The sequence below is a fragment of the Trichechus manatus genome, unplaced genomic scaffold (genome assembly GCF_000243295.1).
Source record: "Trichechus manatus latirostris isolate Lorelei unplaced genomic scaffold, TriManLat1.0 scaffold00189, whole genome shotgun sequence".
Taxonomy (NCBI): domain Eukaryota; kingdom Metazoa; phylum Chordata; class Mammalia; order Sirenia; family Trichechidae; genus Trichechus; species Trichechus manatus.
This window is the reverse complement of record NW_004444125.1, coordinates 3,891,371-3,913,830: the sequence shown is the minus strand read 5'-3', so window position 1 is coordinate 3,913,830 and position 22,460 is coordinate 3,891,371. Positions and strand designations below refer to the sequence as shown.

At 52.7% G+C, this 22,460-nt stretch overlaps 1 protein-coding gene across 1 annotated transcript in view; it reads left to right on the top strand.

The window, feature by feature from the left end:
* Positions 1 to 18,326, top strand: part of HS1BP3 (HCLS1 binding protein 3) — a 37,424-nt gene extending 19,098 nt beyond the window's left edge. Inside the window, exons 5-7 of the mRNA XM_004387592.2 lie at positions 8,216 to 8,376; positions 11,588 to 11,723; positions 18,068 to 18,326. Coding sequence (XP_004387649.1) covers positions 8,216 to 8,376; positions 11,588 to 11,723; positions 18,068 to 18,326 — 556 coding nt within the window. The remainder of the gene's footprint in view (positions 1 to 8,215; positions 8,377 to 11,587; positions 11,724 to 18,067) is intronic.
* Positions 18,327 to 22,460: the final 4,134 nt, after the last annotated feature.

Genomic DNA, 22,460 nt, shown 5'->3' with positions numbered 1-22,460 from the left:
GCCCAGCCTGGGGCTGAAAACGAATGTAGGGGGCACAGTGACAGCCACCCTCGGCTGTACCCTGGTGATCTTACAGTAACCAGAACAACAGCTGCTGTTGGGGGACCACAGCTGCATGGCATGGTTATGCCAACTGCAGTGGCTCATCCAAATCAGTACATAGGCCTGGTCTGGAAGAATGGACTGTTAGGGACAGTGATGGAACAGTGGTTTCCACTATTTTGATTTCGTAGCAAAATTTTTGACTCAAGAGCAATCTCCTACAAAACCTCAGTATGTAAAACACACTGAAGTTGAATTGCTTTGGTTGAGACAAGACTAGAGTCGGGCTCTCTGCCCACCCAGTCTCACCCCCACTGAGGTGGCCCCTGGGCACCTTTGCAGAAGACCAGGAACCCTTAGACCATGGCCTCAGGGCCATTGGGAAAGTCTGGAACATCTAGGATGTGTGGTCACCTCAGAGCGCACTTAGAGGTTCAGTCCCAGGTTCAAATCCCAGCTCTGCCACTTACCATCTGGTGGGGCACCAGGGAGGTTGCTTCACTTCTCAGAGCCTCAGTTTCTTCCTTTGTAAATGACTAATAAAGTCTAGGCCCAGCTGTTGTAAGGATGAAATGAAGTAGAGTACAGGAAAGTTCCTTTAAAATGTTATCACCATTTCAGATGTACTTTGTTCGGAAGAGGTCTTTGTGTGCTTAAACAACAGATGAAATATAAAAGTCAGCTTGTCCATTTCCTGTTGTGGTTATGTAAATATCAGCACTGAGGCGCATGCATTGGCCTTTACCAGCACCGCCAGGTCCACCAGACACCCATTAGACGTGAAGCAAAGCCAGATCTCTCTGGAGGTAGCAGGGTGCCTCCCAACAGGCTCTGCCCCTGGGAGGATGGTGCTTTCTTGGCTGAGTCCTTGATAGGATTAAATGGTTGCTTGGTTACTTAGGGAAAGGAATCCGCGAAGGGCATTTCTGCCATTTCCCTGCCTCGGGAGTCTTTGCAGCAACACCCAAGTCAGAACATTTTTAGAAGTGTAGAGCCTTTAACTAGAAGGGCTAGGGAGATCCGATCCAGTCTCCTCATGGTTAGAATCAGCCAAGATCACGCAGTCAGGAGCAGCATCAGAACGTGAACTCCAGTCCCCTGACTGCTGGACCGGGACTTTCCCTGTCACCCAGACTGTGACCCTCCCTCCTTGTGCCAGGGTGTGGACTTTTCATGGCCCTCTGTTTTTGTTTTTAATTGTTGTAGTTTAAGTAAAAGTTTACAATTCAAGTTAGTCTCTCATACAAAAATTTACACACATTGTTACGTGACCCCAGTTGCTCTCCCTATACTGTGACAGCACACTCCCCCTTTCCACCCCTGATTTCCCATGTCCATTCAACCAGCTTCTAACCCTGTCTTCTCATCTCACCTCCAGACAGAAGCTGCCTGTTTAGTCTTGAGTCTGTACTTGAGCTAAGAAGCACACTTCTCACGAGTATCATTTTGTGTCTTATAGTCCAGTCTAATCTTTGAAGAGTTGGCCTTGGGAATGATTTCAGTTCTGGGTTGACAGAGAGTCCAGGGACCGTGCTTTTTAGGGTTCCTCCAGTCTCAGACCATTAAGTCTGGTCTTTTTACTAGAATTTGAGTTCTGCACCCCACCTTTCTCCTGCTCCATTAGGGACTCTTGTGTTCCCTGTCGAGCAGTCATTGGTGGTAGACGGGCACCATCTAGTTCTTCTGGTCTCAGGATGATGCAGTCTCTGGTTTATGTGGCCCTTTCTGTCTCTTGGACTAATACTTTCCTTATGTCTTTGGTGTTCTTCATTCTCATTTACTCCAGATGGGTTGGGACCAATTGATACATCTTAGATGGCTGCTCAGTAGCTTTTAAGACCCCAAACACCACTCACCAAAGCAGGATGCAGAACATCTTCTTAATAGACTTTGGGCCGTCTGTTTTTGGTGCTGTGGGTGATGGGTTCTCCACTGGAGGCATTGCTGGCCTGCTCCTGGTCATGGCAGCATTTGGGGTGTGGTTGGAGTGCTTTGGGTGGTAGCAAGATTGGGTGCTGCTTTAAAGCAGTGGGTTGGCAGAGGCCTGTGGCCAGGACCAGCCTGGTTTGATGGCGGAGCTGTGTTGTGGTGGGTGAGGAGCACTCCTCAAGGTGGGGCCCAGTGGCCTGGAGAGTTGTTGAGGACTGTATTGTTGGTGTGTAAGTCTGTGGGGCCCACAGCACATGATGGGTGTGCATGGTAGCTACCTAGCCTGGCCCATTCCCTTTTTCAGGCCCAGAGCACACAACATGAGCGTGCAGATCATCAAGCAGCACCTTGTAATCACAGGCCTCCGCACTGACACACCTACAGCTAACCTTTCAGCTTCCAATGTATTCGCATTTCTACTCCTGGTGCCTCCTTGTTTCCATGTAACCGTCGAGGAAGCAGACTCAGTGAGGTTACATGTTTGACCTGGGGTCATTTTGCATCCCCTCCTGTGCTCTGCCCATGGCACATGGCCAGAATCTCCCCAGGCCTGACTTCACCTCCAGACCCTCCTCCCCTCTGCATGCGCCCACTGCCCACCTGCCGGGCATTTTGAACATGCCAAGCTCTTCTCCCCTTGGCATTTCCACAGGGCCATTCTCTGCCCAGGGCACTGCTTACCTAACGCTGCTCAGCCTTCGGTCCTGTCCTTCTCTGCAGTCCCCATGCCCAGTGAGGTGGGCTGCATCTGTGGTGAACGCCTCTCCTTCATGGTTCCCGTGACTCCTGTGATGTTTGGTTCAGTGTGGAAGCCCCCTTGCCTGTTGGTGCTGCAAATAACACTGTTCTAAAGTGAATGCCAGAAGTTCGTTTATAACCACCCTGATTTAAAAAAAAAAACAAAAAGGTGGTGCTGTCAACCCGATTCTGACTCATGGAACTGCACATGTTACAGAGTAGAACTGTTCCGTAGTGTTTTCTTGGCTGTAATCTCTACAGAAGCAGATCGCCAGGACTTTCTTCCATGGTTCCACTGGGTGGGCTCGAACCGCCAACCTTTAGGTTAATGGTCAGTCGCAAACCCTTTGTCCTACCCAGGGACCTATGCCCACCCTGATAGTTTTTCTAATTAAAAAAACAAACAAACTGAACTTGAGATTAAAAAATGAGAAGTGATGGACTTTGAAGCAGGAAAGTTCTGTTATTGGAAAGGAAGGTTGTTTCTGTATTTGGTTAACACCACCCTAGCTTTGAAGCTGACAGCCCCATTGTCTTGCATTTCATCTTCTGTTGAGATGCAGCCAAGCTGGCTGCGTGGGGGACACCGGAGCCACCCCAGGGCACTCTTCTTCTGGGCATTCGGTGCCCATCAGTGCTCTGCCACGGTGGGTGGGCACATCAGGGAACATCGACACGGCCCCCTGCATCGGCAGAGGGTAGGATGCTCTTGGCGTGTCAATCACTGTCATCAGAACTGATCAGTCCACATGGGGCAGGGCTGCTCCTTGTCCTGTCAGAGCTGTCAGCCACCACATCTGCTGCAGAACACGGTCTGGTTTGGACATCTGTCTTCTAGCAGGCAAACACAGCAGGAAAGTGATGTCTGTCCATGCATGATCACACGTGTGTGTGGTACCCAGACGTGCTTAGGATCCCCCAGCCTGCCTCATGCAACCTGTGTTGAACCCCCATAAACCCAGCTCTTGCCCACGGGTCAGGAGCTGCAGTTCCATTCTCACAGACTTCCCTTTTTGATGCCCGAGGTGCCCATCTCTGGTGAAAAGCATCCTATCATTACCGGCCGGCCTTTCGATTATGGGAGAAGGGGGGCATCGTTCGGTCATGTCAGTAAAGGGCTTTGTCTTGAGGACAAAGATCTTTGGTTAATGTAGAGGGTGGGCTGGCGGGCAGGGGTGCCCAGGACCAGCCAATACACCCTGCAGATAGCCGGGTGGACTTTGGTATGAGAACGAATGGAGGAGGGGCACAAGGTGGGGATTACAGCAGGGGCACTGTGGCTTGGTGTGATAGCCCATGCGTGTGATTTGATTTCATGCTGTTAATGACCCTGAGTTGTCAGCCCTCTGAGAGAGGTGAAGAACTTGGGCTCTGAGAGACAGAATGACTCACCTCAGACATGAAATTATTGACCCAGTGGCTGAGGTCAGAATCTGGGCATCATTCTAGATACTTCACTCCCTCTAGCTGATCACTTGAAGCATCTAAACGTGTGAGTATTTTTGCCTTCTAAATGTCTCAGCAATCTGGCCTTTCCATTACACTGAGATTCCTTACAGGAACCATGGACAAGCTGCCGCTATGCCCAGTTCTCTGCCCGCCCCTGCAGCACTGCCTCTGCTGCTCTGATCATCGCACCCCTGCTGAACGCTTGAGGGGTTCCTTGTCATCTGGAGTCCCTGGGTGGTACAAATCATTAATGTACTCAGCCACTAACCGACGGGTTGGAGCTTCAAGTCCACCCAGAGGCACTTTGGAAGAAAGGCCTGGCGATTTACTTCCAAAAGTTCACAGCTATGAAAACCCAATGGAACACAGTCCTTACTTTGACACACACGGGGTTGCCACGAGCCAGAATCAACTTGATGACAACTTTGTTTTTTTCCTTATCATCTAGAGAATCCCCTCCCTGAATCACGCCCCCCACCCCCACCCCCACTGCCCCGTCCCTGCCGGCTCTCACAGAATGGCTTGCAGTTCCTCTGCCTGGGACACCGTTCTGCCCTTTGCCTAGCTCATGCTGGTTCCGACTTCACTGCCAGCTCTACATCTCCTCTGTAGGAAACCCTCCCTGACCCTTGGACTGGGTTCGCTCCTTTTTTTGTGCTCTGTCCGTCACAGCATGGACCCCCCCACCATGTGGTAATGACCTGTCATGTGTCTGTGACCTCTGCTGGGCACTGAGCTCCTGGGGTCATAGCGGGTCTTCTTATCTCTGTGCCCTATTACCCAGCACAGGTTCTTGTATGTGGGGGGAGTTCAGTGAGTGCCTGGGTCATAAAAGGTGTTCATGAATGAAGGAATGAATGGGTTGCTTACAGAATGGCTGAGGGGCTGAGGCTGATGCTGGGAACCCATCTCTCTTTATTCCCCTCCTCCCTGGGGAAACAGGTGGGAAGAAGTCTGGATCAGAGATGTGCTGTCACCCTATCTGTCCATCCATCCGTCCACCCATCCATCCATCCATCCATCCTTTATTGACCATCTGTCTCCTCTGGACCATGTACTCTACTGAGTCCCCAGAGACTGTTTGGGGCCAGTGAGGACAGGACCCTGGGGCTTTCGGGCACCAAAGCTCCATATTTTCTGCCTATTCTTTGTCTCCCCACAAGATGGGTCGGAGAGAGTTGGGGAGACAGGATGGCGGTGTGGGGGAGGGCCCACAGACAGTGCCTGAGTGAGCAGCCCCCATGTGCCGCAGATTTACTTTATTTCAGTTCAAGAAAACAAAAGATCGTGTCCTTGTATTTCTCCTTAACACAAGGACATGAATCCATTTTGAGAGGTAAACTCACACAGAAGAAAGTCAGACCTGTTTTGTGCCGTCAGAACCAGAGGTAGGTGGAAGAAGGGAAGGCGTTGAAATCTCTGCATCTCTTCTCCAGGGATCATTAAGCACGTTTGTTCTCGCTCCCTCCTTTGTTCTTCAGATGGTTCCCATCTCTCTGTACTTCCTCTGATTTCTAGATGGCGGGAAGCCTCTCACTCTCCTGCCCACTCGGGGCCTGTTTGCTGAGTAGGATGCTGTGTTTGGCTCCTTGTTGGATGGCCTGCGTGTTTCTGAGCAGGTTGGTGGAGAATGGAGTGGGGAGCCCCCCGCAGGGGTTCGGAGCCTGCAAGGCCTCGGCCAGGCCCTCACCGGGAACTGGAGCCCTAGAGTCGGGGTGGGGGCTACTCCTTCACTGCTGCAGTCTCTGCCAGGCCCAGGAACAGGGGCCAAGCCGTGGGGGTCTGCGGTGGGGACATGGTGATCCAGGGACAGAGAGGCCCCTGGGCTGGTCCAGTGGCTCCCATACCTGACTGATATTTAGATTCTGCAGCAGACGCAAACATAGTTCTTAGGCCCCTGGGGTTTCTGATTCAGTAAGTCTTGGGGCCGTATCTGACCAACTGGGCACAGGGCAGTGGCATCACTAGGGTTGGTGTCACCCCCTGCCCCCATGGACCTCCTTTCGTACCAGAGCGTACGGAATCATCCTTGGTAATGTTTTTTGTACTAATGTTCCTCGTAAATTGTAATTCCCTTATGTTACTCCTTCTTTTCCTTCAATTGCTACTTCATTCTCAAAAAAGTTACTGATATAGGTTCAGAAATACTAATTTCCACAGTATTGTAGCTAAAACACCAGAAAATTTGACAAAATCAGCGACTGTAAAAACACCAGCAGCAACGAAAACGACAGCATGTGCTTGTAGGACATGCAGATGAAACCACGTGATTGGAAGCGTCACTGTAATTGGGTGATAATGACAGCTCTGACCGGAGGGCATTAGAAGGTTCAAAAAGTAAATTGGCATAGAGTTTTAGCCTTGTAGGTATATTTTATAGGTATATATACCTTGTAGGTATATAGGCTTATGAAAACTCTTTTTTGTTGTTATAACTACGGGAATATTTTTATAAAAAGTAATAAATTTTGCTGAAACACTGCTCCGTGACTGTGGGAAGTGCCAGCTCCTACTGCCCTTACCATCCAGCACCCCAGCCTGCCCAGATAGTTTTATCTGCTTTTGGTTAATCTGTATCATTATTTAGGGCAGGAGCAGACTCTCCAGGCAGCTTTGCCACATAGTGTTGCAAATATGAGCTCAGACGGTGACGTAAGTCCAGTGGAACTACGTGCCAGGCAGACAGGCGCACGGAAATTCACTGATTCCAGTAAATACTATATTCTTGTTATTTGCAGGAACCTTAAAATGGCCAATTTAGGCAGGAACTGGACCACTTAAAAAAAAAAAAAAGTTTATTTCTGTCTGTTTGTCTATCATCTATCTAGAGTCCCTAGGTGGTGCAAATGATTAACATGCTCAGCTGCTGACTGAAAGGTTGGAGATTCGAGTCCACCTAGAGAGGCGCCTTGGAAGAAAGGCCTGGTAATCTACTTTCAGAAAATCAGCTGTTGAAAACGCTATGGAGCATGGTTCTACTCTGACACATATGGGATCCCCACGAGTCGGAGTTGACTCAGTGGCACCTGGTTTTTGGTTACCCCTCTGTTTATTTATTTGAGGCATAACTTGCAATGATGTACACAAATTTTAATTGCCCAGCTCCATGGTTTTTACACGTGCATACACTGCTTACCCCCCAGCCCTATCAAGAAATAGAGCACTCCCGGCTCCCCAGAAGCTGCCCTCTAGCCCCTTCCGGCTCCTCCACGTAGGTATGGCACAGAGCAGGGCCTCAGCCAGTCAGGGCATGCAGCCGAGCAGGACTCAGTGTTGAGAGCGGAGTGGGGCTTTATGGTGGCCACAGGGCCTCCTGAAGGAGGCTGGGTTTGCTTAGCGGACCCTGCAAAGTGCACGTAGTTACTGAAAGAAGCGTTTACCAGAACAACAAAGGCTACTCCCATCAGGGGGAGGAGGGGATACTCGTGAGGAAATATATGAGCATTTATTTACAAAGATGTGCTCTTGCCTGAACGTGAGCCCAGAAGCTGGTGACCTCAGACTGTGTCTGCCGGGTTTTTGTGTGGCTCTGTGGGCCTGCTCCAGGGAGTACTGAGATAAGGCGGCCACTTCCAGCCTTGGGGAGGAGAGCACGTTCTCAGACCTGTGACCACACAGGTCCGTGTGGGCTGCAGGCAGGAGTGGATGTCAGGGCCGGGAGTTGTCCAGGCAGTCAGTTGTCAAGCCTGGCCTGCCGCACACCCCTGCCACAGTGCGTGGCCACCTGTAGTCACAGGGTCCTCGCCCCTCCTATTGTCAGATCATTAGAAAGTTCTGTCGATATAAGCGCAAACCTTCTGACTTCCTCACTGTCTCTGGGTCCCTCCACTGAGCGTTCCCTTTTCTGTTGACAGTCTCTCAGAGTTTTGAGGATGACCGTTGTTGTTCTGCCCCCTTTCCATCCTCTGATCTCCTCTGGTGACACCAGGGATCTCTAGCCCTCAGTCCAGCAGGCTCCCAGGTGGGCCCAGCGCATGTGTGGGTCTGACCAGGCCACACAGGCCGGGCCAGTGGGGCTCTTGTGAGAAGCCCTAACTATGTTTTGTCTGACTCTCAGCTCCAAGAAGCCCAAGAAACACCTCAAAGTGGCCACCACGCTCAAGCCCATGCCCCGGCTCACCATCTTTGATGAGGAGGTGGACCCTGACGAGGGGCTGTTTGGCCCTGGCAGGAAGCTCTCCCCACAGGACCCCGTGGAGGACATGTCCCCCAGAGACCGTGAGTAGACCGCATGTGTTCCTTTACCCCTACTGTCTGTTCTGTGGCCCTCCCCTGTGCATGGGGTTTGGGCCCACCATACATGCAATGGGATGGACGTCTTCTCCTTCAGTCTTGTTTGTTTTGGACACCTACTGGAACCATCCTGTCCTGTTTTTGTAAATGTTTTGGTATTGTCTGCTGTCTTCTGGGAATTCAGTAGTTATTTTCCTTGTTTATTGATTGTAGATTTGTCTGTTTTGTCCTGCTTTTTTGTTTTATTTGGCTATGTCTGAGCAGGCAGGCTGTGTGTTCTTTGTTGTTTGCTCATCTTTGGGCACGGTACTTTTCGCCTCCTCCAATTGGCAGGGTCAGTCGCTCAGATATGGTACAGCAGGGCAGGTCTAGCTGAAGAGGAGTTGCTGGGATGGGTTGTTTGTGGCACTTACTACAGCCACCAGGGCAGGACGGTAATCAGTGCAGGGCAGGTTCCAGTAGGCCATGCCTGTGCTGCTTGGTGGTATAATGTTAAGCGCATGGTGCAGATAGGCAGGATGGAGGGGGGAAGATTGTGATTTGTGGAGCTAAGATGGGTATGGAAGAGAGGAGAGAGGAACAGGAGCCAAAAACGTACAAACAAACAAAAAAGAGTGCTAGGGGAGCTTGCCATTGGAGTGGAAAGATGAGAGACTGTGAAATGGAGAAAAACAAAAAGGATAAGAAAGAAAAAAGAAAAGAAAAAAATGAATAAATAAAAATTAGGAAGAAAGACGAAAAGCAAAAGCTCCCAGGGATCCCTCCGGTGCAGCTGCAAGGTCTGGGGAAGTTGCTTCCAGGCCATGAAGTACAGCCTGGTTAGAAGGGGTAGAGGTGTCACTCAGCGCCAGGTATTAAGGGGACAAAAAGAGAAGAGAAATGAGAAACGAGTAATGAAGAAAGACAGGGGAAAAAGAAAACAAAATAAATAAAAAAAGAAAGAACAAGAAAAACTCCCAAAGAAAAACAGACAAAAAAAAAAGCCCCAAGAAAAAAGAAATGCCCTCGGGGTTCCCTCTGCACGTCTGCGTAAACTGAGGGGGTAGGTCCCAAGCCGTGCAGTACTACCCAGCTAGAACGGGCTCCCAATTTGAGAAAAGAAAAAGAAAACAAACAAACAAAAAGTCCTGGCATCCCACCAGTGTGGTAGCACGGGCCGGGAAGCAGTTTCACATTTGAGTGGCGTTTCACAGCCTTTCAGGAAGAAGCAAAGATGGTGCATGAAGTCAGGTATTTGAGAGAAAGGGGGAGGTGGTGAGAGGTAAGGAAGAAATCTAAAGAAGCTGAAAAAAGCAACACCAGCAGCCAACAAATGACACTTAGGGAGCCGGCTAGTGCGGACGGATGGAACCCAAGCGACACTGGGGTGAAGGTGGTACTTCCTGGCCAAGACACTGGCCACAGGAAGCAGAGGAGGCTGAGTGGGCGTGAAGAAGGGTGGGGGGTGGGAAAGCATATATCACTGGTTACTGGTTGTTCTGTTTCCTGCTGGAAGGTCCATGAAGCTGCTTTCTTGTATCCTCTGTTTGCTGATCTCTGATAGGAGTCCAAGATGGTGGATCCGTGCTGCGTTAGCTGATAAGGGACCTCTGCATGTATCTCTTCTCGCTCTCTGTTCTCTGTCAGTTTCTTATTCCATTCAGTGGTTGGCTGAGTTCTTCATCTCTTCATTTGATGCTTGGGGTTTCAGGATTGCCATTTTCTCTGTTTGGCTTAGTTTTTTGGATCTTTGCTGTGGAGGGACGGCATGGTGCTTCTTCCTATAGTGCCATGTTGCCCAGAAGTCCCTCAGTCTTGTTTAGACAGGATACGGACTCAGGAATATTTTCTGCTGGAGAAATCTAGCCTCACATCTAGACGCCCGCACACTGGAACATTCTAGGCCTGAGCAGTTCTGCTCCACACACACGGGGTCACCATGAGTCAGGATCGACTCCATGGCAACTAAACGACAACAATAATACCTATGCTAAACATCCCACAGACAATGAGGATGGTTTTCTTTGTTGCCTTGAGAGACGCAGGTTGTGATTTGTGTGAAAGCACCATCCTTATAGCTGCAGCCAGATGTGGGCGCTGGGGGTCTCCAGGTACTGCGTGGCTGCAAGAAGGACGCAGACCTTGCCCCCAGCATGCTGGTGACTCTCTGAAGCTGGGATCATCATGTGAGGTTTGCCTTGTCTGGATAGACCCCAGTGGAGGATTCTGTGCAGAGGTGGAAAGGGGCTGCTGAGCAGCCTTGGAACTTCTGGAAGCTCCCTGGGTCTGCCTCTCCTGGTCCCCAGGTGAGGTCTGCATCCAGGGTGGGAAGTCGGTGTCACTCATGAATTCAGCAAACACTTGGGGAACATCACTGAGGACCAGGCCCTGTGCGAGGCCCAAGAACACAAAGCCGGGTAAGAGCCAGTTCCCAGCCTTAGAGGAGATGGGACATAAACTGACAGCTGCAGGAGGCATCAGTCTGTACCAGGTCTGAGCAGAACTGCATCAGGGCCCGTGTGAGGAGGCCCGGGAAGACTTCCCAGGGTTGGGCTGGAGTGGGCTTATACTTGAGCTAGGTCCTGAAAGACCAGTGGGAGTTTGCCAGGCCTGCTGAGCAAGTATATTCCAGGTAAAGATGAGGGCAGTCGACTTCCGTCAAGGGCTGCGTTGAGCGGTTCAGACGAGGGAGTGTGGTGTGGGGGAGCACAGGGTCCTGGAAGGCAGGGCTGTGATCAGAGTAGTGCCAGCTCACCGCTGTCCCAGCAGAGTGGCCCCCGTGTTGGCACTCTGTAAATTGTGTTGAAAGACTGGAGTACAGCAATGGGAGGTGAGTTAAGAGACACTAATTGGATTGGATCGCCAGGCGCCTTGCACAGGGAACCGAAGCAGTTGTTTGCTCCTGAAAGCAGTTGGGGATGGTGTGGGGACCTGACACCGGAAGCGAAGCTGTCAGGGGACTTACACAGCATGGAGAGGGCAGGGAGGGTGGGCTGAGGCTGACAGGTGTCCCAGGCCCTGGACGAGCCTCCTGCCCCCTTGCCCTCCTCCTGCCCTGACTCTGGCCCCACTCTGGTTTGTCTGCTCCCTGCCATGTCCCTTGCTCACTGTCCTGGTTGTGCCAGAAGGCCAGACCAGGCTGTCTCTCCCTGCACCCCTGACAGCGAGGACCGGGCCAGGGCATCCTCTGACCTTGCTGCTGCTGCCTTCTCTGCAGCCCTGAAGCTGTTTGATGATCCTGACCTGGGCGGGGCCGTGCCCCTGGGAGACCCCTTACTCCTGCCAGCCATCCATGAGAGTGGACAGCCCGCGTCCAGCCTTGGCCACAGGGAAACGTCCGAGGAGCTCTTCAGGTACTCCCTGCCCCCAGTGGTGCCTCACCAGAGCCAGGGGACCCCTCGAAAGGCTGCCTCATCCCTGTGTGCGAGGGTTACTAGCCCAGCTTCAGAGGGAAGGGATCCAGGCCTGTAAAGCCAGGAGCCTGGGGTACAAACTTGCCAAGAGGCAGTGAAGGGATGTCATGGGGAGGATCAGCCACCCAGAGCAGCTTAGCACATTCCAGAACAAAAGAAATTGACCTTAGTTTCATACATACAAAGATTCTTTTTCTTTTCACATTTGTATTTTAATAATTTATATGAAAAGAAATTAAATTATATAGTTGCAAGAGGAAGTAGGACTGCCATAAACAGGTTTGGGAACAAGGAGAACTCACTTACAGTAACATGTAACTCATGTGGCAGGAGCAGAAGGGCAAATAGACCTGAGTGGCCCCAAACCAGGAGGACCCAGTAGGTTTTACAGAGGGAAGGGAGGGCGAGGCTTCATCTATTAAGTGGCAGTTGATTAGTAGGACTTGTTTGAGAACGATGTTTGCTGAGCGCTTGTTCTGTGTCAGACAATCTTATGTAATCTTCATCCCTGTTGCCATTGAGTTGACCCCCCATGGTGACCTCATATGTATCAGAGTACAACTGTGCTCCATAGGGTTTTCAATGGCACAGTCTTAGAGAAGCAGATCGCCAGGCATTTCTTCCGTGGTGCTGCTGGGTGGATTTGAACTGCCAACCTTTTGGTTAGTAGCTCAGCACAAACTGTCACCCAGGGAACATTTAATCTTCATAATAGCCCCCTAAAAAAACAAAACCAAACCCATTGTTGTCTCATCATTCCACCTCATGGCAACCCCGTGTGTTGCAGAGTGGAACTGTCCCATAGGATTTTCTTGGCTGTAATCTTTACGGAAGCAGATCGCCAGGGCTTTCTTCCACGGTACCACTGGGTGGATTCAAACCACCAACCCTTAGGTTAGTAGTCGAGCACAAACCATTTGCACCACCCAGGGACCTCAGCATCCCTCTAAGGTAGGTTTTACTATCCTATTTCACAGGACATTGATAGAAGGGGAGAGGTAACCCGCCCAAGGCCACAGCTCTTAAGTGGCAGAGCCAGGATTGGAACCCAAATCGGCCTGCCTCAGTCCTGTTCTCTCCACCCTTTCTGGTCCCTTCTCTGTGTGCAGGATGAACTGGGGACTCTAAGCAGTTGTTGGAGAAGACACTAGGAGATCTGCTTTCCCTGCCCTGGGCCATAATGGATTATCTTGGGCTTCTGTGTATGCAGGTTGTGTTCTTCGCGTGCGTAGTGTTACACATGTCCACACCACATCATGTGCGTCACGCAGGATGCAGGGCTGTGCCTTGGCGATTTACAGGAAGCTGGGCTGTCTCTTTCCAGGAACGGTTTACATGGCACCAGGTCATGCAGTCCCTGGGGGCTGTCATCTGTACCCCTTGTTAGCAGACACGGCCTATTAGCCCTTAAGTGCCCGCCGAGCCTGAGTCACAGCGGTGGCTTCTGGTATTTACATCTCCCTATGGCCCCTGGCATCTGTTCACTCTCGTCTTGTGTCCTGGCTGCCGACATCCTGCCAGGCTGGCAGGAATTGGGATTATTGTTCTCATCTCATGATGGGGGAAACCGAGGCACAGGTGAGAGAGCATACGAAGGTCAGCTCTGGGGAGCGGCAGGCCAGGTGAGCACATCCAGCCCAGGGAGCCTCTGCCATCTCCAGGACACAGCATGTCCCAGTGGGGCAGGGGTAGCAGGACCTTGTGGCTCAGCTCATTCTGAAGCCGTTACGTCAGCACTTACCAGCAGTGTTCTGTGGAACTCAGGCACAGTGGGATGGGGAAAGATGCCACCTTCAGAAGGGTTCTGCGGCAGGATGGGTTGGGGAAATGACTTCTTGGGGCTTTTCATGTCTGGGCATGTGTTGCTCAAGGGGGAAGCCCCAGGCAGCATTTCCTGCACTTATGGGTCCCTGGGACCCCTCCCTCCCTTTGTAGTGCCTATTAGTGTCCCACAGAGCTAACGGTCCACTGACCACATTTTTTGGAATCTCTGCTTTAAAGAATGTGAGGCCTGCATCCTGCCTTCTTTCTAAGAGACAGCTGGTAATGAAAGAATAAGCTTCTGGAGAGCAGGAACCATATTTTATTCTTCTTTGTGTCTACCTTGTGGCTATCGAGGCAGTAATTGGGCTTCTGTATAATGAAAAGCTTTCTAACATTCATTCACACATTCATGCACGCATGCATGCATTTATTCATGCTTTCACACACTCATTCATTCCATTAACTAGTTGTAACATTGGCTACCGCAAGGCAACGTGGAGTGGTATGACCAGTAGGGTTTGGAGTCAGAGAAGCCTCCATCTCTTGCAGGGCCTCCAGGGTGGCCCTTTGGCTGGTTCTGCCCTCTGCAGGGAGGGACCCAGGAAGGAGGGGTGAGAGCTGTGGTCTTCAGAGCTCCTTCCAACCCCTGGGTGGTTGATGTCACGCAGGCTGGGCCTGGAAGAGGGAGGATTCCAGAGCACCTTGCATTAGTGGGACCTTTTCCTAGTCATGACTCAGAGACCCCAAATGGAAATAAGGTTCTTAGAAAGGGATGCCTATGCAGCCACCCCAAATGGAAATAAGATTCTCGAAAGGGGGTTCCTATGCAATTACCCCTATGCTGAGTGCAACTCCATCACATCCCACTGTGGCTGGCCATTCCATGTCACACCTCCCACCTCAGAGCACATGGGTTCCAAAGAGTCATTGCTTTGCCAGGCAATCTAAATCCCGAAATCAGACACAGCTTTCAGCTGCAGCTTTATTTTCCTAAGAGCCCCAGTGTGAGGATAATTCAGTCTCTTGAGCTTTTCCTGGCCCCCAGCCTCCAGTGGAGGACATGGGATGTGGCGGAGAGCCAGCACCTGCCCTGGGGGAGCTGATGGAAGGGCCGCTGCTCAGTGAAGGGAGCCGGGACAGTCCAGAGCTGGCGGGCACATCTGACCTGGTTTCAGGAGCGGGCCTCTCCCTGCCGAACTGTTGTTAGTTGCCATCAAGTTGATTCCAACTCATGGTGACCCCATATGTGCAGAGTAGAACTGCTCCATAGGGTTTTCAAGGCCATGACCTTTCAGAAGCAGATCGCCAGGCTTGTCTTCTGAGGCGTCTCTGGATGGGTTCAAACCTCTAACATCTCCATTAGTAATAGAGCGCTTAACCATTTGTGCCACCCAGAGTCTAGGTCTGGGCGGGAAGGACTCTTTTCGTCCCTGTCTCTGCAGTCCAAGGTGGCTCCAAATTCTCGCTTTCGTGTCTGTGCCGCATCGCAGGAAGTCAGCCCAGTAATTGGGCAGGGAGGCCTGGAGCCCCCGTCACAGCTAGTACTTGGCAGGCAGCCCCTCCTCCAGGAGCTGAGGTTGAAGAGAGCTGTGCTGGGCACTGTCATCCTTCTGGAGGCTTCTTCCAGGCCTTGTAGGGCTGGGGAGTTATTCTGACCAAAGATGCCTCCTCTCTGCTCCCTCCACCCAGCTCTGCTGACATCAGAGCTGACCGGCTCTCTGAGTCTTGCTATCCTGGATACGGTGCCCAGGCAGGAAGGCCCTGGTCTCAAGCCTGCCTCGTCCCTACTGTCCGTTATCATTCTCGCCTCCAAACCCCTGCTCTATGCTGTTCCCGGCTGCAGGATTCCCCTCTTACTTCCCTCTGTTTGTGCCAGGCGTGTGCTGAAAGGCCCCGTGTCTCCAGGAAGCCTTTCCAGCCTGTTCTGGCCCATGGGGTCAGTCCCTTCTCTGAACTTATTCTTGGACCCTTTTAATTGTGTGGATCCCATCTTAGCAGCTGGACTGTGAGTGCCCTGAGAGGAGGGACTGAGGCTGCTGCTCCGTCATGTTTTATGCATGCCTTGTTCCATACACGGCAGCGGTTTTCAGTAGAAAATCAATATAGCAGTATCTGCTTGCATTTGTAAAACACTTCCCATTTGTTATTTTATTTGATTCTTATAAGAATTCATGTGAGGTTGGCAGGGCAGGAATTATCCCCAGTTTCCTGATGGGGAAACTGGGACCAGACAGGGAGGTAACAGGAGCTGCAGAGTGAGGAATGGAACCCAGTCCCCATGGCCGCGGTGCTGTGCAGCCCTGCGAGGTGCTGCTGTTATTCCCATTTAATAGCTGTAGAAACCAAAGCTTGGAGAGGCCACGTAGCCTGCCCAAGGCTACTCTGGTTCTTCTGCCTGCAGCTTGTGAGCGCGTCCTCCCCTGTCCGCAGTGTGACTGACTGACGTGTACTCAGATACCCGTTAAACACAGGCACCTGTCTGAACATTTCTGCTGGTGGCTGGTTTTGGAAGCTTGGAGGGAGCCAGGTACCTCTCCTCCCCTCTAGGTTTCCAAACCTGGCGCACTGGATTTCCCTGGGCATATTCCAGGTAACTCTGCCTGCGCCTCCAAGATGTTATCATCAGACCATTCCTGCCAGCCCTGTGAGTGGTTGGGCCCCGATGTCTCTTAGTTCCAGACCAGACTGGCCGGTGCACAGCTCCTCCACAAGGGCAGGAGAGAGGACCGCCATGCCCCTGGGAATGTGAACTGGGGGCACCGTTCCCAAGCCCTGTTGGAAGCCAGGGTGCCACCCTGCCCTCCCTCCTTGCCCAGCTGGGTGAGGATATGCACGCTGGCCCAGTCATTCTTTCCTAGAGTTATGGAAGCTAGAGTATTCGTGAAATGACCGCCTCTGGCCCCTCATGATAGGAAGACTCAGGCAGGGAGGGGATGGGCCCCATCTTCGGTCTCTTACTCTATGGTCTTCTTGTTCTGGAGATTCTTTTAATGACTGAGAGGCCCTCAGACTCAGCATGTCCTAGACTGAACTGTCCTCTGTCGAGGGACAAGAAAAATGGGTACCCGATGTCCTTGATCCTGACCCAAAGGAAGAGCTTGCTGAGGATGCAGGTGTTGAGACCACAGAGGTTGCCACAGAGTCCAGAGGGAAGCTCCTCCTTTGGGAGGCAGGGGGAGGGTCTGGGTCGAGTCCTCATAGGCAGCAGGCCCAGGGTGTCGCTGGGGGCAGGGGCTTTTAGTCTCCTGCTGCCTCCATGGTATGACTTAAGGGCATCTGGAGGGCCTGTGGCCTTAGCCTAAACAGGGACCAAGGAACCTATATCAACCCCAACTTGGAGCTAGAGAAAGGGCTTTAATGCATAAGTGCTCCCAGGAAAGCAAACACACCACAGAGAACTCAGGCAGCCACACTCCTCAGGTTCAAATCCTGCTCCTCTGTACACTAGCTGTGTGACCCAGGGCAAGGCACTTAACCTGTCTGAGCCCCAGTTTTCACATCTGTAAAACAAGGCTAATACCTGCTACCAGACAGTGTTCTGAGCTTAGTAAATGAGTTAATGAATGTGGAAATGGTAGGCCATCAAATATATTAAGCACAATGTCTATTTCGTGACTGGGTGGGATGGATTGAGTGGGGTCTTCAGTTGTACATCAGGCCTTCAGGAATTGAGTGTTCCACCAGGAGCTGGCAACAGGAGCTCCCTCCAGGCAGAGGGCAGATCCAGGCAGTGGCCTGGCCTTTCTTTCCCGCCGTCAATACTGGGGGATGGTCCGTTGTGACCCACTGATGGGCGGTCAGCGAAAGGGCCACGATGGAGCCATGATGGAACTCTGACCCACTGAGGGGCGCTGTGGAACAGGCAGGCCCTGGGTCACAGTGGCTCAGAGTCCCCATTTGTTCTTTCTCTGGTTGAACTTGGTTTAGGTGGGAGCTCAGCTTCTAAAGTCAGCCATCCCTGGTTCCGACTTAGGCTCTGCCACACAGTAACTCCACCTTAGGCAGGTTCCTCATCCTCCCTTAGCCTCAGCTTCTTCATCTGCAAAGTGGGGATGCAGTAGAACCTCCCCAAAGGCTTGTTTTGAGGATTAGATAGTATAGCATATTGAAAGCACTTGCCCAGAGCAGGAGCTCAGTATATGGTAGCTCTTCCTGTTATTTCTAACGGGGCTGAAGGAAAAGTCCCCTGAAGAGGCCAGTGGGTCTAGAGTGGAGTCACCTCAGAAGCAACCATCAGGAGGCTACTGTGGGCCCCCTCTGCTCCTGCTGTGCTGCGGGTTGGAGGGAAGGAGAACCCTGCCCTCCAGTTTGTCCTCAGGAACAGGATGAGGGGAAGAGGCCAAGGTTGGGCAGGGGCTTGGCCTGGCTTAGGGTGGCAAGATGGAGCAGGGGCTGAGCCCAAGCTCAGCTCTCTGGAGCTGCTGCCCAGTCAGCATGTGGGCAATGGCATTGCCTGGGGGCCTTGCTCCTTTTGCAGGAGGTGGTTATGCTTAGGGAGTATAACCGTTTGGGTTCCCTAGAGTTGAAGAGGACTTGGACCAGATCCTGAACCTGGGAGCCGAACCCAAACCCAAGCCCCTGCCCAAGCCCAAGCCACCAGTGGCAGCTAAGCCAGCATTACCCAGGAAACCAGCTGTTCCCCCCAGAGCGGGCCCGTCTGAAGCTGTGGTCGGGCAGTGGAAGCAGCAGCAGCAGATCCAAGCCATGGACGAGATGGACATCTTGCAGTACATACGGGACCACGACGCACCTGGCCAGGCCACCCCCAGCCTCTTCTGACCCTGCCCACCCCGCTGCTGGGCCCCTGGGCAGCCCACCCTCTCCTGTGGGGTGGGGGTGGGGGGCTGTGAGTGAGGTGGGGACTTTGCCTCTAGTCCAAAGGGGTAGGGTGGAAGCCTGGCTCATAGGACCCCTGTCCTGCCTTGTTCCTTTGCCTCCTGGTCTGTGGGGTCTGAATGGACCTGTGCAGGGTGGGGAGAGTGAAGGTCACTATAGGAAGTAGAGCCCACATGGTATCGGTCCACCTGGGTGTGGAGAGGAGGGAGAGTATAGGATGCCTTGCTAACCAGAGCCTAGCCGCAAGGATGGAGTGAGACGCATGGGGGTCTCAGGGACACCTGACCGAATGCACAGGTGACTGTGCCATAGGCTTCACTGGGGCCAGAGAAACCTCATGCTAACTCGCGCCCATTGGTGCTGCCAGCCCCAGAGCAGGGAGGGGAAGGCCTGGCTAACCTGGGCCTGGTGCGGGGGGCTCCCCATGCCACGCTACTCCAGAGTCTCTGGGTGGCTGGAGGAGGCTCTGGGAGGGGCCCCTGGGAGAAGGATCCTGAGTGGGGGCCTGGGAGAGCCAAGCTGTCCTATAGGAAGCCTCTCCTAAGGCTTCTCCAGTTACTGGATTATAGGCAGGTTGCTTTCCCTGTGCTCCAAGCTCAGAGAAGCCAGGCCCAGCCCAGCCTCTCTGGGCTCTGGATAGCCCCGTTGACTAGCTCCACATTTCCCTCCCTCTGCATTTCACAGGGAAGGCCAGGCCAAAACATGGCCTCCTTGGGCCTTTGGGCAGAGGGCCAGGGCCCACCATTGCAGCTTTAAGCAGTGTAGGCTATGCATCCTCCAGAGCACTGCCCAGGCCTGGGCTTGGGGTGGCCTTCCAGCCCCTCACTGCTGCCCCTGCTCACAGTGGGCTGGGGCATGATGGTCTCTGGCCTCTGCTTCAAGGTCCCAGGTGTCACATGGCCTTCCTTCAGGGTCTGCACCTGCTCACCAGCCATTCACCAGTGGGGGCCACCTGCCTGGGAGCAGGAGCCTGCACTAAGCACCAGGAGGGTCTGTGCCTTAGGCCCCCAGAACCCCTGCACGTAGGTGGAGCCCAGTGTGGTGCTCAGGAAATTCCCAATGACTGAATGATATTTAATGGAGCAAAGCGGGGAAAGAATGTCATTTTGTGGTATAATCTTCATGTTTAGAGTAGGATTTAAAGAAACACAGTAGTTTCTTTTTTTTTTTTTTAGAAACAGTTTTTAATGAAGCACAACCACTGTTGTCCTTGGCTCTGTGCTGCCTGACTAGCAGAGGCACTGGAAGGGCTTTGGGAATAGGACACCAGACCCTTTCCTGATAGGGGCCCAGAGCGAGCCCTGAGGGTGTCCCCTGTGTTCCTGCGCCAGTGGTTTGCTGCCATCAAAATCTCTAGTGTTCCTGCCCTGTCCCAGGGCCTGCAGGGAACGGCCAGAGCGCCGAGTCCTGTCTGTCGTGCATCTTGTGTTTCTTTGTCTTCTAATCCTGAAAAGGCTGTCCCACCTACTCCCCCCCCCCAACCCCTGCCCTTCACTGTCGGCCCCTCACCTGTGGGCAGACCCCTTCCTGGGACCCCCGCCCTGGGCCCTGCACCCCCTGCTGAGTGAAGAGGAAGACATTGGGTAGGAGTGGTGAGGCCATAGCTCTCCAGCTCGCCCTTTCGTCCCTGCTTAGATGCCACCTCCCTACACCCTCACTCCCTGGCCTTCCCCCACCCTCTAACCTGCTTTGGACAATGGAGACACGGTTAGTTAAGCTGGAGAAGGCTTAGGTGTGACATAGGAACAGGGTAGGCCCCCCAGGCTGGGATCTCTGCAGAACTGGGCCTGCCACTCATGTGGATTCATAGAGCTGTGGCGCAGCCTCATTCTCAGTGGCCTTGAGCTCTCTGGACATGTCAGTGAAGATTTGTTCTCCCCAGATAACGGAATTTCTAACTGTGGCTCACTTTGCACTGCAGGTCTGTGCCATCCTTGCCAATCAATGACCCCTTTCATCCAATAAAGCCCATGTCGGTGATTCATTACAGCATTTGTCAGTGATGTTCTTTTCTGTGTGCTGGGCTATTGGGGAGGGGGGTTGTCCTTTATAACAACGGACCTAACCAGGGGAGCTGCTTTGAGGGGCCTGGGGTCTTCCGAGGCTCTGCCCCAGCCTGCCAGGATGGCTCTCAGTAGGGTAGGGTGAGGGGAAAGGAAGGATTACAGTCATTTTTGCCCACTGTGTAAACTGAGGCAGCGGGGCCAGAGGCCCAGGCCTCAATGGAGGTCCTCAGGTCAGTAAAGGAGAGACTGCTCAGCCAGAGCCTTTGTGGAAAGAGGACCCTTCCCCTCCCCAGACCTCACCTCCCATCTCCCCAAAGAGGGAACTAGGCCCTGCTTGGACTGCCCCTGGGGCCCTTTCAGCTCTGACATCAGACAGGATTCTGCAGCCTTGCCCACATATACTCGTCCACCCACAGAGAAACCCAGCCCAGGCCTCCTGGCTTCACATGCCCTGCTGGTGCTCAGCTTCTCAGATGCTGCTTTCATCCCTGGGCCCCATAGATTCTGAAGCCAAACAATTCTGCAAACCCACCTCCACTGCAGAACAAACAACAGGTTCCCGTGAAACCCAGGGAGGCTGTGCACAGGCAGTTGGTGTGCTGATATTGTGGCTCATCTGCCCCCACAACCTGAGTTTGGATCTTTGTAGCTAATGTGAGTTGGAGTCTTGGCTCCCAAGAACAAACAATCCAGCCATTCAGAAAAGATCTGCTCAGCCCGAGGGAGTTTGCAGTGGAAGAGGAACGGAGAGGTTTAATTGTGGACCAACGGGATTTGTTTGACCCCTGTGGAGGATGCAGTGACATCTCTGGCAGGGGTCTCTCCCTTCCTTCCCGTATTGTTCCTTTCAAACCAAAAAAACCAAACCCGTTGCTGTCAAGTCGATTCCAACTCATAGCAATACTATAGGACAGAGTAGAATTGCCCCCCATAGGGTTTCCAAGGAGTGGCTGGTGGATTCAAACTGCTGGCCTTTTTGGTTAGCAGCCATAGTGCTTAACCACTGCGCCACCAGGGCTCCACTGTTGTTCCTGTCAGGAAGCCATCAGTTCCAACCAGTTCTGGAGAGTCCCAATTCTAGTGGCTAGTCCTGGCCAGGCCCATGTCTCCAGACCCATGGAGAGCCCATGTGTCTGTGATCATGTCAGTGCAATGGGTCTAGAACTGAGCTCACCTCCCGTGTACTCGGTGGGCTGGTCTGAGGCTCTAGTCGCTCACACCAGAAGCAGACGAGACAGCAGAAGTCCAGCCACTCTTTGGGGCACTGTGGCCTTAGTTCCCAGCTGCCACTTGGCATTGTGTTGACATACTCAGTGCAGTGGATTTAACACCCAGTGCTGTGCTTTGATGGAAGGAGCCCTGGTGGTGCAGTGGTTAAAGCACTTGGCTGCTAACTGAAAGGTTAGTGGTTCCAACCCACTAGCCGCTCTATGGGAGAATGATGTGGCAGTCAGCTTCTGTAAAGATTGCAGCCTCGGAAACCCTATGGGGCAGTTCTGCTCTGCCCTGTAGGGTTGCTGTAAGTTGGAATTGACTCGACAACAATGGGTTATTGGCTGTGCTTTAATCTGTCTCCTCGCCAGTCTCCTGGGAAATCTGACTGCAAAATCATACTCGGTTCTCTAGCTCACCAACTGTCCTGGGAAAGACAGAGGGCAACAGAGCCACCAAAATGTCCCCTGGATGGTGACCCTGGCTGCCTGGCCCACTCCCTCGGATGCTGCTGTGTCTTCATGTGAGTGTGATGGCTGCGCAGAGCAAGTGTGGTCAGGACTCCACAGCCGCTCAAGTGACGGACCTTTCAGTGTTAGGCTTGGGATGTCCCCACTCAATTGAAACTCCGATCTCTCCAAACCATTCCACCTGCAGCACCTGAGGCCTCCAGGTTGGGGAAGGCTGATCAAGGGGGCCATGGGGTCATTGGCTGTGAGCAGTCCTTGGGTTCTCATGTAGCCTACGGCGTCTGGGTGAATCAGCAGTCTGGCCCTATGGGAATGGAAGGGTCTGGGTTCCAGTCCTGCTCAGCCACATGATGTCCCCTCCAGTGCCAAGTGAAGTTGAGCCTGTTGCC